The 14,827-nt window shown below is 34.8% G+C and overlaps 1 protein-coding gene across 3 annotated transcripts; it reads left to right on the plus strand.

The window, feature by feature from the left end:
- The first annotated feature begins 1,554 nt into the window (after nucleotides 1-1,554).
- On the plus strand, nucleotides 1,555-4,420 carry LOC110905011. Of its 3 annotated transcripts, none has more exons than XM_022150885.2 (5): nucleotides 1,555-3,584; nucleotides 3,661-3,821; nucleotides 3,887-3,971; nucleotides 4,030-4,126; nucleotides 4,204-4,420. In XM_022150885.2, exons 1-5 carry the CDS (start codon nucleotides 3,165-3,167, stop codon nucleotides 4,302-4,304), a joined length of 864 nt encoding a protein of 287 aa, XP_022006577.1. In that variant the 5' UTR covers nucleotides 1,555-3,164; the 3' UTR covers nucleotides 4,305-4,420. The 3 variants fall into 3 exon arrangements, with proteins under 3 accessions (XP_022006577.1, XP_022006578.1, XP_022006579.1); XM_022150886.2 differs by having other exon boundaries at nucleotides 3,887-3,898; XM_022150887.2 differs by lacking the exon at nucleotides 3,887-3,971.
- The last annotated feature ends 10,407 nt before the right edge of the window (nucleotides 4,421-14,827 follow it).

A 14,827-nucleotide genomic window follows, 5' to 3' on the forward strand; every position in this document is an offset into this window, starting at 1 on the left:
CTTGATTTTCAAAGGAAAAAGAAGGTTATCTACAATCATTACATCAAATTCCACAATCTCATTTCATCAAACACCTGGTGATCATAACTACTGAAGTAGATCTTGATTCCAGAAACTAACAGTTTGCAGTTCAATAACCTAATGCCAGCAAAAATATCATCAAATTAACCTATAATTGTCATCAAAGCTTCAAATTACAACCTTACAACATGAAAACGCAAAAGAATAGACACAGTTTCACATAATCGAAATGGATCTGAACCAATAAGATACGAAAAAAAAAAATCATTCAACCCTATCATATCATGAAAGCTCTCAAAATATAACTTACGAAAGTATAAATTTCCAAAGGCATATGAAAGCTATCTACAATCATTAAATCAATATTCAAAATCTCATTTCATCAAACACCTAATGATAACTACTTAAGTAACCTCAGATTCCTCAATAACAGAACTAACAGTTTGCAGTTCAATAACCTAATGCCAGTAGAAATATCTTCAAATCAATCTACAATTATCATCAAAGCATCGAATTACAACCTTGTAACATGAAATTGCAAAATAGTATGCACAAATTCACAGCATCGAAACAGATCTGAACAAAAAACAGATAATGTAGTATACGCAATTCATTGAATATAACTGAAATAACAGATGAATGTACAGTTAGGTATAGTATTCTTACAGAAGTATATATACAAATTCGAAAGAACAAGCGTAATTGTGATTGTTAGGGTTTTTCAATTCTGAACGTCTCCAGCTTGACGGTTTGAGGATTCCGACGACATAGCGCTCACCGGCAGTTGATTGGAAGAGGTGAGAGGAAGAAGACCTAGCTCACGGCGTGTGAGATAGGGCAGATACCGGGTTTGATTAGCCGGCGTGTGAAGTAGGGCAGATATAGGGTTTCCGAGGATAATTGTTGCTTAGTTTTGCTACCGTTGTTTTTTGGTACCAATTGTTGTTTTCTGTAGTAGTATACAGCTTCATGAGCCTCTCCAGGAAATGTGATCTTTTGCATGCCTTTCTCAACGTGTACTTCCAGAAACTTCTTCTCCTACACAAATTTCTCACCCTTCACTTCTATCCCAATATACATATAACAAATGGAAGGCTCAGAACTTCCCTGTCACTACCTCTGTTGCTCCTATGAACCAAGTTGTTCCTATTGGTCATGCTCCAGCCAAGAGACCATATTGTCACGATCCGCCTAAATACAAAAAAAATTTCGCGAGTTCCGGAAGATTCCGGAACACTAAAGAAGCATCTAGGGGTGCCTGGAAGTTTCAGAAACAACCTATAAGTTGCTGGAACGATTTGGCACCATCGGAAGGTTCTAGATCAGCCTTTAAAGATCTAGAAAGGGCTGATATTCCCGCATCCAAGAATCCTCAAGAAAACCCATGAAATCACATAGAAAGCATGGATATTTTGAAGGAACATTCTAGAATGCAGCTTATAAAAATCCAAGATATTTTGTATAGAATTCTCTAGTTAGAGAATTCTCTAGAACTAGTAGCTAGCTAGTATATATAGGTGAAAGGGTCTCATTTGGAGATCACCCAACAATATCACAAGTAAACACACTTGTACTTGTAAACACACTCTTGTAAATCTTCTTGTAATCAATACAAAGTTGTTTCTTTGTATACACAACTTGCAACTATCACTTGAATCACTCAAAACACTACATCGTTGGGGCACATAGCTTAACTTAGATCAAGTCTAAGTTGCTACACGTGAGTTAAAAGTTTACTCCGTGACAAGTGGTATCAGAGAGGGACGATTCATTAGGGATGGCATCCGAAACAAAAGGCGATGAAAGACGCACAACTAAGAAAGAACGAGAGGCAACATACGACAAACGCATTGGTGACACCGCGGTGGCGGTCACTGAATTGGGTGCACAACTTGACCTTGCATTCCAATGAGTACAGGCGTTGGAAACTGATTTCGAAACTTTCAAAGACGACGTCAAGTCTCTCATGGGAGTTTGGCGTCACGAGCTTACGACATTGTTCAAGGAAGAAATATCGAAGCTGCGAAACGAGGTGGAGAATAGTATTCGAGATTGTCACCACAACTTTTTGGACCTAGAAGCAAAAGTGAAGGAAAATAAACAAGTAGTTGTGCATTCAGCCAACACCGATCTCTTCACCCCTAGGGTCGAGATCCCAAAACCATCTCCATTCCTTGGCAAAAGAGAAGCACGAGCGGTTGACGACTTCGTATGGGGGATGGAACAATACTTGGGTGGAGTGCAAATCAGGGATGATGCCACCAAAATCAAAACGGCCAGCATGTACCTAAAAGACACGGTAGGACTATGGTGGAGACGTCGATACACGGACATCGCCAAAGGTACGTGCACTATTAACACTTGGGCTGAATTTGTCCAAGAACTAAAGAAACAATTTTACCCGGTCAATGCTGAGCACGAAGCTAGGAGCAAACTGAGGAAGCTCAAGCATACCGGAACTCTCAAGGACTATGTCAAAGAATTCACAACACTTGTCCTTGAAATCCCCGATCTGTCGGAAAAGGATTCCCTTTTCTACTTCCTCGATGGGTTACAATATTGGGCTAGAACAGAATTGGATCGTCGCAACGTTCAAGATTTAGCTACTGCCATCACCGTAGCTGAAAGCTTGATCGATCTTAAGGAAAAACGCCCAACTAAACCCGTTGTCGAAGAACCTGATGACGACATAGGTGGGGGAGCAAAACCAAGTTACACTCGAAGGACGGAAGGTTCAAAACCCCCCAAGATATAACAACAACCCCGCAAGGAGAGGATGCTTCATTTGCGAAGGGCTGCATGATGCACGCGATTGTCCAAATAAGTCTAAGTTAACAGCCCTCATTAGGACCGAAGAGGATGAAGCCGAGGGTAGCGAGGAGGCTCGTCTAGGAGCAATGCAACTCCAAGTCCTCAATGCTTTAAGTCTAACCCAAAGGAAGCCGTTAAAAATGGTTCATGACCCCTCGAGAAAAGGCAAGGTTAGTCATTCAAATGGAGAGCCAAAAGGTCTTCGGTTTGTATATCTTGAGATTAACGGAGAATAAGCAAAAGCCTTAATCGATACTGGAGCCAGTCACAATTTTATTACCCGGGACGAGGCCAAAAGACTTGGTTTGCGGATCACTACCAAAGAAGGACTAATGATGAAGGCTGTTGGAGGGGAACCTAAGTCAATCGAAGGCGTAACCTATGACACCAAAGCCAAGATCGGGACATGGAAGGGCAAAATTACTTTCTCAGTCATTCCCATGGACGACTACAAAATTGTGCTCGGGTTGGCATTCTTCGATAGGTCCAACGCCATCCCCGATGCATTCCTCAATACCTTGTACCTCATCAAGGACAAGGAGGTTCACACGGCACCCATGGAGACGGATACAAGGCACCGAGGCAAAACCTTATCCACCATGCAGATCGTGAGAACAAAGCAACAACCACGTAAGCAACACGACGAGGGCGTCGTAAATTTAGGTGGGGGAGAATGTCACGATCCGCCTAAATACAGAATTTTAAAGCCTCTATCAAGAGAGGCTGTCTTTGGTGTCTTTTCAAAAGTAGAGGTAACATCATTATGGGCTTTGACTTTGGTCTCAGTTTAACAAGAAGTCTTGAATTAACATTTCTTGTTTTTTTCAGGATAATGGAAGATATCTTGATATTTACGAACTCTACTGCATGTTTGAGCACACAGTGTATGGCCGTGAACTCATACAGAGGGGAAAGCCTATGATTTTCCGGAAGTACATCCGTAGCTTCCCAGGACTCCATCTATTTGAAGAGAGGCACAAACGAAACAGGTATAAGAATTTGTTTCTGAGTTTAGAATTAATCCCAATTTTAAAATTTTGATTTGTTTTTTTAGGATGTACAAAAGGTATATGAAGAATATGCTACAATACTTGACATCTTTTTTGACACGGGCAATGCCCATGATTGAAGTGGATGAGGTAGAATTCTGCTGTGCTATCACGATTAGTTAAAGAGGTTCTTGTTTTTGTAATACAGCAAATGGAATGTGGAAGGAGAGGCCACAACATACCATTGCAAGAGGCCCAAATTAACGGCATGTGTCGATTTCTTGATGGGTTCTTCGAGCGACCGAGTAAGTAATTTATTCTTTTGAGCATAATAGATAAATATGAATTAGTTACAAAATTTAATAATTTTTATTTTTTTTAGGGAAAAATACGCCTAGCTGGACAGAACATGAGAACCAGGGAAGGATCACCATATATATATATTTTTTTTTGATTCTGTTCATAAATAGATTTACAACTTGAGGTTAGCCCACATCTTGTTTTGATCCTTAATTGTGAATTCCCACATATGTCTTGGAAGCACAGAAGACAGTTTGTTTTTTGGAATTGGAATAGGTTATGATTGTTTTTTCTCCTTATTTTGTTTTGATGTCAACCATTCTCTTGCTTACCATGGTTTTAACTGACTATGAATTTAGGTGACTAAGCCTGGCATGCCAAAGCCAAGCTAGATCAGTGATACACTGATACGAGTTCTAGAAACACACTGGGTTTCCCACCTTTAATGTGATTTTGTAGAGGTGGTTAGGAATTCTAGGTACCTTTATAAGCAACATGATTCTATCGGTTTCATACTTTATTGAAGCCATCATTAACACCAGACCTTTTCTCTCAACTTGATTCAAGTTAGGTGGTTTCTTACACTCTCATGCATAGTGGCCAAGGTTTCTACAATTTGCTACTATAAAAACAAAAACAAAGAAAAGATAACATAGGGTACTAAAAACATTCTTTATAAAGTTACCAAACAAGAAATAGGTTAGAACACATAAAAGGGACAAATAACACATCATATAGACACACAAGCAAGCAATAACATGCAAAGGCCACTAAAACAAACTAACAAGCTAGGCTCCTAAGACAAAACTACATCTCCACGAACACCTATCATCGACCATGTCCTTGGAGAGGTTCGTGTCAATCCGGCTATGCAATCTTCTAATGTCATGGTTGTTAGATCCACGAATTGTTCTATCGTGGCAACAATCGCTATAAACCAAGTTGGCATATTGTCCGGTCTTTTCTTCATGACCCGCTTATCTACTAAGTGTAGGAAATAGGTTCACCTTTTGTAAAATATAATTACAAAATATATCGTAACGAGACTCTCGTTATTCTTAGGAAATATCATGGTACAATACTGGTTGCAATAACTAAATAAAAGAATATAAATATAATTATATATACCAATCTTAATTCAAGCCGCATCTCTGGTGGGTCCTTCACGCGCACTTGACAACATCCTAGACTCGAGTATTCATCATCTTGAGTCTTGAAAAATACTCCTTGACTGCAACAAAGAGCACACTAAAACGTTCACGAATTTGGTTGAGGCACGTGTTCAACACGCTTCCCTTAAAACAGATTGCGCGCCTCTACTAAAGATGACGCGTCTGTCTCCCAGGGTACAACAGCCGAAGCAGTCTGTACTGCCGGAGATGGCTCACGGGCCCAAGGTTACATCCGGTAATTGTAGTGTTAGAACTTGTGGAAAATTATGATACAAAGGTGATGAAATCGTATAGAGAAAACATATTTCTCTAAGTACCCATCACATGGGTCTCCAAGTATTTCTTCTTTCCAAGAACTCTCCATATATTCATGTATATTTCTTGTATCCCTTCTCTTGTATTTTTCTAGCATTTTTCTCTATCTCAAAATGAGGCACAAAGCCTACTATTTTTACAAGAGATGTGGGTTATGAAAAGTTTCTCTTAAATGGTGATTTATTAGAGACATAAAACTCTAGTAAAGTTTCACTTAATTATGTATTTAATTAGAGAAATAAAAACTCTAATAAAAGCTAATCAAGTGACATAAAAACTCTACTCAAGAGTTTGTCACCATGAAGAGTCCCATAAATTATCACTAAATTAATTTTCATTCACATTATTCTAATTTTCCAACAATCCCCCACATGAATGGAGATTAATCAAAACACACAATAATCCAATGGAACCTCGACAGTTGAGTTTTGCATACGATAGGTAGGTGTTACCCTTTGAACCTTCGCTCATGAAATGCACTTAGCCCACTAGCTCTGAGTAGATCTCGATGTCTTTGAACTCGTCTGCCGTTTGTGTAGACGACAATACACTTCACACAAGACTCTCCCTAGCCGGGTCATCTCCTCATAGTCGTGTCCAATAATGGTCGTGGAACACTTTCCTGGTTCTGCGAGAGCTCTAGGAATTGTGCCCTCAATTCCATTCGAAGCGACCCCACTTCTCTCTAACATAGGTGATTCTCCTTAGATCATTAAAAGCATTGTGGTTACCGTGATCTATCCAAATCATTTACCACATATTATGCTTAGCCTCACACTTGTCACTTTTAGGAATGGACTAGGAAGTTTATTAATCTTTATAATAAACTACCTTATTAAATGCGTAGGGTTATTCCCCCACAGTGACCTCGCTTATTCATACAATTAGGTTTTCCTATTGAACTCATTTCTTGGGATCTCCAGTCTACTGAGTTAGGTTTCCATCATATGAACTTCAATTTTTAAGGGCTTCAGTCCCATTCCACAACTTGATCTCTAATAAACCCTCAGGTTGTTGGATCCATAACATTAGCAAATAACTTTGCGTATTTGAGATCAGTTGTCATGATGTGTTCTTAACTCATAAGTTAATTTTGCCTATTGTCAACTTCTAAGACTATAACCTCAGTGGCCATCTGAATCTGGTTATAACATATGTCTTCGTAAGATACGTGTATCATTTAAGGCAAACACATCTCCATTATACACTACGACCTTTATGTCCTCCACTTAGTCGTCTATTTGCAATGTTAGATTGGATTACAAAATCCTTATTGCTAAAAACAAATGCAAGACACCCCCCCATTTAAGTGTTATTGGATAACATTTAGATGTGTTAATGAGAACCATTTCTACATACCCTTATAGGATTGTTTCTTAAATGGTTCCTCCCCCACATTTCTTGCCATTTGATAAACATTTCCGTAACACCACTTATGGCGACATTTATACACATATGATTGAACAAGACCAACCTTATTGTATCAGTGAATTCAACTCATATTGCATTAGCTTACACAAGCTTCCGAGCTGACCAAAGCAACACATGCCCTTGTCATAAGTTTGTCACCAACTTAGAATAATTCTAATTTAACATCTAGAATAAGCTTAGACAATGAGTTCTCCTCATTAGCTTTTCGAACAAACTTTTAAAAGTTACATGTCATTTCCTTATAATGAATGAAAATTCTCTCTCAACTTTGTCCATACACAAATTCTTTTTGTATTCATACACATTTGAATGTTTAGAGTTAATTAGTCTCCGTCAAGACCCATAATTAACCAAGTACTAGTCTAGCATGCTTTAGACTACAATACTTTAGCATGTGAACAGAAGATGCATCATTCTGATTCTTCACAGCCCTAAGGATATCATAATATCACTTTGCAACATTCATCCCTTGTTAAGACAAAATAATGAGACTTATTCATAATCCTAAAACATCAATATTTAGGAAGGTCTCACAAATTATTATATATAGCACAAAGCTAAATTTCATCATTCATTTAAGGAACATAACTTGATTACCTTTGATCTCCAACAATCTACCATTGACTCGTAAGTACTTAAACATAAGTCTTAATCCAAGTCACTTGTTGAACACATTCATCACCAACAAGATGAATGTTTCTTGTCTACAATCACTATTATGTATGAGATAGAGTTAACTAGATCGACACTCAACAACATGGCATTCATAATTTTGCCATAAGTGATTTGCACACATCTATTGTTATTCATTAGGAGATATGTATATTTAGGATGCTCTCCTAATGAATGTAAAATCTCCATATAGATCTAACAATAATCAAGTGGTAGACGCATCTACTTATAAATCTCGCAAGATTTATTAAAGGTATACAATAACATATAGTACTTTTACTTTCATATGTTAGAATTCACACTTGTGAATTTTTCAATGACTTCTAATGAAGTATGCGACATGAATGTCGTTAGTGTATTTCATCTCAATACACTCACTACGTTCTTTCATTACTCATTCATGATGTGGTTATACATTTGATGTTTCATCTTTGACTTTTAGTCAATGTAACAACTCTCAAGTTGTTTATGTCCAAGTATTTTTCAAGTGCTATCCGTTTAAAATCATATTCTTTTAAACAATGTATAACCGGCGATATAATTATTTTCCACAAAAATAATTTATACGTCACAACCATTAGTGATTTATTTCTTTGTAAAAAATTGCATGTGTTATCCGAAGATATTGAACACAAAACAATAAAATTAATACATTGGAAACTAAATCATAAGTGGCAATCACTTTTGAAATTTAAACGGAAGCATAGACAATATGTAGACATCAAATAGCAAAGTGCTTTTATCTTCAACACTTTATAATCTGACCAAAATCTTCTCAACAATATTGTCCCATGGCGTGTCTTGAGGTACTCCCTCAATAAGACTCCATGCATTTGTAAGTACAAGTTTCCCATTTCATCTTGAAACTTTAAACTTGGACAATTATGCTTAAAACAACACCAAGTTGTTACAAATACTACATTTAAGTAGTAAACTTGAACAATTAAATTTGTTCACAACAACACCAAGTTGTTTTCACCAAATAACATTTTTTTTAACACACATGTTAAAAAAATGTTATAACAAGCACATTATAGAATCGAACGTTTACATAAAACGTTTTCCAAAGATATAGTTTATAAAATAAACTGTTTCTCATCAGTTTTAATGCACACATAGGCAATTAAATGTTTACATAAAACATTTATGTCCATTATGAACAATCTCTAACCTCGTATTCGTGATACACATTTTCTAACACACATGTGAGAAAACTTTAAGTCATTATATATATAACATGACCAAATTAAAGCATCAAATTTCATCACTAAAACTCTACTCAAGAGTTTCACCATATGAAGAGTTAAGAGTCTCAATAATTATAGACTTAAACTCTAATAAAACTCATCAAATGTTATCATTAAAACTCTACTCAAGAGTTTCACATATGAAGAGTTAAGAGTCTCAATAATTATATATTTAAACTCTAATAAAACTCATCAAATGTCACCATTAAAACTCTACTCAAGAGTTTCACATATGAAGAGTTAGGAGTCTCAATAATTATATATTTAAACTCTAATAAAACTCATCAAATATCACCATTAAAACTCTACTCAAGAGTTTCACATATGAAGAGTTAGGAGTCTCAATAATTATATATTTAAACTCTAATAAAACTCATCAAATGTCACCATTAAAACTCTACTCAAGAGTTTCACATATGAAGAGTTAAGAGTCTCAATAATTATATATTTAAACTCTAATAAAACTCATCAAATGTCATCATTAAAACTCTAGTAAAAGTCTCACTTTATTAGAGATTTTATTAGAGAAATAAACTCTAATAAAAACTAATAAATTGACTTGAAACTCTCCTTAAGAGTTTATCTTCCATATGAAGAGTCTAGTAAATGATTTTAATTTCATTAAATTCATATAACTACCACACCATCACTTTATGGTGATTTAATTCCTTGAAGCCAATCAACCATTAACTTCAATGTATGACATTTTATTTCTAAATCATACAAAGCATTAAAACAATGCTATAACAAATTGCTTATATAAAATGTCAAAATAAAACATTTCAAAGCATTTGTATTTTAACCATTTTCAACAATCATGTTAAAATGAAAGAAATTCTAACGCGCACGTTAGAAATATTAACATTTCCACAAAATGTTAATTCGACTTGCTAAAACACATATATGGTTCAAATAAATAAGTCATTTCTAATACACCGTTAGAAACTAAACAATTAAAAAATTGCTTCAAACTAACGCGTTTCATGAACGTTTCTAACACACATGTTAGAAGACAAATGATTACAAAAATCATTATAAGACTTATTTGTTCATATCAATCCATGGGTGGATGAGTAGTCTACTTTAAATAGAGACTTAATTAGAGACATAAAACTCTAATCAACTAACATAAAACTCTTATGTAAAGTAATAAAAAATACTCTACTTATGAGAGTTTAACGTTTACAAAAAACATATGGTTTACACCAATAATTCCGGTCTAACACACATGTTAGAGAATTTAACGTTTACAAAAAACGTATGGTTGACACCAATAATTCCGGTCTAACACACATGTTAGAGAATTTAACGTTTACAAAAAACGTATGGTTTACACTAATAAACCCGATCTAACACAAAAGTTAGAAAAATTAACGATTCCCAAAATCGTTTAAAAACCAAACGATTGAACCAAAACCATTCGTTTTGTACCGCGGTATAGGATTTAAGATTGTATCTCAATCTCAAGAAATCCAAACACAACAAGTTGTACCACATACATATTTCCCAAAAGCAAATATTTACAAGATCATAATCTTTAAAATATATATATATTTTTTATTATTATAAATCCTTTTGTGAACCCAAAATCCTTATAAATAAGGTTTTAAGATTGTAGCAACAATCTCATGAAATCTGTTTTAAGTTTGTAGGAAATAGGTTCACCTTTTGTAAAATATAATTACAAAATATATCGTAACGAGACTCTCGTTATTCTTAGGAAATATCATGGTACAATACTGGTTGCAATAACTAAATAAAAGAATATAAATATAATTATATATACCAATCTTAATTCAAGCCGCATCTCTGGTGGGTCCTTCACGCGCACTTGACAGCATCCTAGACTCGAGTATTCATCATCTTGAGTCTTGAAAAATACTCCTTGACTGCAACAAAGAGCACACTAAAACGTTCACGAATTTGGTTGAGGCACGTGTTCAACACGCTTCCCTTAAAACAGATTGCGCGCCTCTACTAAAGATGACGCGTCTGTCTCCCAAGGTACAACAGCCGAAGCAGTCTGTACTGCCGGAGATGGCTCACGGGCCCAAGGTTACATCCGGTAATTGTAGTGTTAGAACTTGTGGAAAATTATGATACAAAGGTGATGAAATCGTATAGAGAAAACATATTTCTCTAAGTACCCATCACATGGGTCTCCAAGTATTTCTTCTTTCCAAGAACTCTCCATATATTCATGTATATTTCTTGTATCCCTTCTCTTGTATTTTTCTCGCATTTTTCTCTATCTCAAAATGAGGCACAAAGCCTACTATTTTTACAAGAGATGTGGGTTATGAAAAGTTTCTCTTAAATGGTGATTTATTAGAGACATAAAACTCTAGTAAAGTTTCACTTAATTATGTATTTAATTAGAGAAATAAAAACTCTAATAAAAGCTAATCAAGTGACATAAAAACTCTACTCAAGAGTTTGTCACCATGAAGAGTCCCATCAATTATCACTAAATTAATTTCCATTCACATTATTCTAATTTTCCAACACTAAGTTCTCTCACCTAACGCTTTGAATTTACTTACAAACTCGGCCAAATTCCTGGCAAAATCTTCTAGGTAGCGTTCGTTTCATGGAATGGAATGGAATGGAATTGGGAAGCTTTTCTTTGTAAAATTGATCTTGGTTTGGGGAGAGAGGAATTTGAAACCCAATGAATTTCTTTAATCAATGAAATTTGTGACCATTTCAACATTCCATTCCATTCCTTCATTAGAGTGAAGGATTTCTAAGGAATGTTGAAATAGTCACAAATTTCATTAGAGTGAAGGATTTCAAATTCCTCCCTCCCCCAATCAAGATCAATTTTACAAAGAAAAACTTCCTAATTCCATTACATTCCATTCCATGAAACGAACGCTACCCAGTGTTTCCTTTATCTAGTTATGAGGATCATATACACATAAAGAGGGTGCATCATTAGGATCGACCAACGACCCCATTCTTATATTTTGATCCGGCCAAAGCATTTAACCCAACCATTAAATAATTAAGATCCAAATATATTACTTTTAGTTCTTGGATTATATTTTAACGGTTTTTAAATTGAAAATTTTTGAAACTCTATATTCTTTCCCTTCTATATTCCATCGTTGAAATAAAACAACAATGAAAGTGAGAATCACAATATTTTTGCTTTCAACTAAACTTATTGGAAGAGTGCATTAAATATTAAAAGATTATACCCTTTAGTTAATAGTTAAATATTTTTCTTCAGTTATGTTATATAATACTTTTAAAAGGCATGATCATTTTTTACATTAATTTTTAAAAGTTTAAATAGGCACAATTGTCTTTTATGAAACTTTAAGGCCGAAAGTTGGGATGGAATCTGTACAGTACCACTACCAAACAGTACCAGTACCGAAAATGAGCAAGAACACCAATCGAATACCGTACCAAATTTTTTTGTTCAACAAATGTACGAGAAATTTGAAAAGCATATTTGAAACTAGAATACTGCTTTGGTTTTTTTATTAGTTTACGGATTCGGTACCGCTTTAGTGTTTCTTTTTGTTTTACATAGGGAAAGGTGGAATACTATAAATTTGAAAAAGATATTTATACCGATACCATATAAACTTAAGGGAAAAGTTCTCGTACAAACAGTCTTGTTGTACAAAACGTACAAAAGGCATGAAAAATAGAAAAAAGCGGTGACATTTTTGTAGTTATTTACTCGTAGAGTAATTATCAAAATTACCGTACAAATGATCTTGTAGGGTAATTTTGTAAAATGTGCTTGTAGGGTAATTATCAAAATTACTCTACAAGTGTATCAAAATTACTCTACTAGTTTATCAAACAACATACAATTCAAAATTACCCTACAAGATCAAAATTATCTTACAAGGCCATTTGTAGAGTAATTATGATACTCTATAAAATTACCCTACAAAATCATTTGTAGGGTAATTTTGATAATTACTCTATGAGTAAGTAATTATGAAAATGCCACCGAGTTTTTTCAGCAAAACCTTCGGTTCATACGTTTTATACGGTAAAAGTATTTGTATTTGATCTTTTGCCATAAAGTTAAATATTTATTTACTTGTTCGTCACGAAGAGAATCAAGCAAACTTCAGTGTATTCATTTTAATTCCAAATATTATTTGCCCGTATTCATTTATAGTAGCCAAAATATATTTCGACATGTTCAAAGCTCATATACATATATTAATAGAATGCCCAAGATTTTTTTTTAAATTTGATTACAAGTAATTAGAATACCGATACACAAGACCAAAAAACTATTCACCTTTCATATACAAAATTGGTACTCAAAGCAGGAATACCGAATTGACCGGTAAAGATACCGTTAGGTACTAATATCAAAAACGAGTAAAAACGTATACTGGTACTGATAGTTGTTCGGTCGGTATCATTTTGTACGGTACCGGTACTCTCGGTACAATATGCTCATTTCTAGCTAGAATGGTATAGCGAGAATTGTATTCATTGTTGAGTTTCTAACAACATATGCAAGTCATATGATGTGTATGTCGTGGCCTAATCAAATACAAATATTTGATTCACTTGAATAACTATATGTGTATGGGTAAGTAAAGTCGTTTCCACAGAGAACATGTGGTTAGTGTTCAGTTTGAAAACTAATTTGACTACGTATTAAAGCAAATTGTTGTTTGATTGATTATGTTTAGAAAAGTTATGGATTCAAAAATTCACCCAAACCTGTTTAATTAGATAGATAAGACATAGACATAGCCTTGCAAATGGTTTAATTCAAGTGATTATTAAAGACAAGTTTTTAATAATAACTTATAGAATTCAATCACCAAATCCTAAGTACCAAAAACCCTCGTAATGACCAAACTCTTCACGATGCAAAGGGTAAAAGATAAATAATTGCAACACAAATAACTTGTTTAAATAAACTATACCACAAGTATTATTCAAATAATGAATTACAATCTAAAACAACTAAAGTAAACAAGTTTTGAGTTTCACATAAACAAGCCATTCACCCGAAGGTGATTACAAAAGGATTCGACCGCTCATCATCATCATGGGATATTCAATGGTGGCTGTGAATCTTGATTGCATAAAAGAATTGAGGGTTGGAACTCCACATTTCACCATTGGAAGATCAAAAGTGGCTAGGCTAGAGGTTATTTTTGTTTTGGGGAATGGTTATCTTTAAGCATGGTGAAAAATCGAAAATTCACGAGCAAACCGACATGGGCCCAACATGCACCGTACCTACGCTGAGGTGACACTTCTCCTCTGATTTGCCCCATAAGCAGTGCATCTAGGGGTGTGCACAATTTGGTTCGGTTCGGTTAACCGAAGTCACCAGTTAATCGATTCGGTCCATTCGGTTAATTTATCGGTTTTCAGTTCGGTTAAGTTCGTTTAATAACCAAACCAAACAAGGGCTATTTTTTTAACATGACTGAACAAACACAAATTAACATGACTGAACAAACATAAATTACCATAAACAAACATAAATTAACAGAGTTAATTACATAGTTAGTCCCTGTGGTTTGCACAAAGTAACATACTTAGGTACTAATAGTTTAAAATCACATTCTAGGGTATTAACTTTTCATTTTGTAACGTTTGGAGGTATTAACGTTATTTGTAGGTTTAAAATCACATTTTATTAGTACCTAAGTATGTTATTTTGTGCAAACCACAGGGACTAACTATGTTAATACCCTAGAAGTTAATACCCCCAAACGTTACAAAATGAAAAGTTAATACCCTAGAAGGTGATTTTAAACTATTAGTACCTAAGTATGTTATTTTGTGCAAACCACAGGGACTAACTATGTAATTAACTCTAAATTAACATGACTGAACAAACATAAACGAACACAAATGAATG

The sequence above is a fragment of the Helianthus annuus genome, chromosome 14, assembly GCF_002127325.2.
Source record: "Helianthus annuus cultivar XRQ/B chromosome 14, HanXRQr2.0-SUNRISE, whole genome shotgun sequence".
Lineage (NCBI taxonomy): Eukaryota > Viridiplantae > Streptophyta > Magnoliopsida > Asterales > Asteraceae > Helianthus > Helianthus annuus.

Bases quoted from the DNA above. Each gene is read 5' to 3' on its own strand.
- LOC110905011 (XM_022150885.2), top strand. From the start codon at position 3,165: ATGATGAAGGCTGTTGGAGGGGAACCTAAGTCAATCGAAGGCGTAACC. The intron at 3,822-3,886 runs GTATAAGAATTT...TTGTTTTTTTAG, and splicing joins GAGAGGCACAAACGAAACAG to GATGTACAAAAGGTATATGA. The intron at 3,972-4,029 runs GTAGAATTCTGC...TTTGTAATACAG, and splicing joins CCATGATTGAAGTGGATGAG to CAAATGGAATGTGGAAGGAG.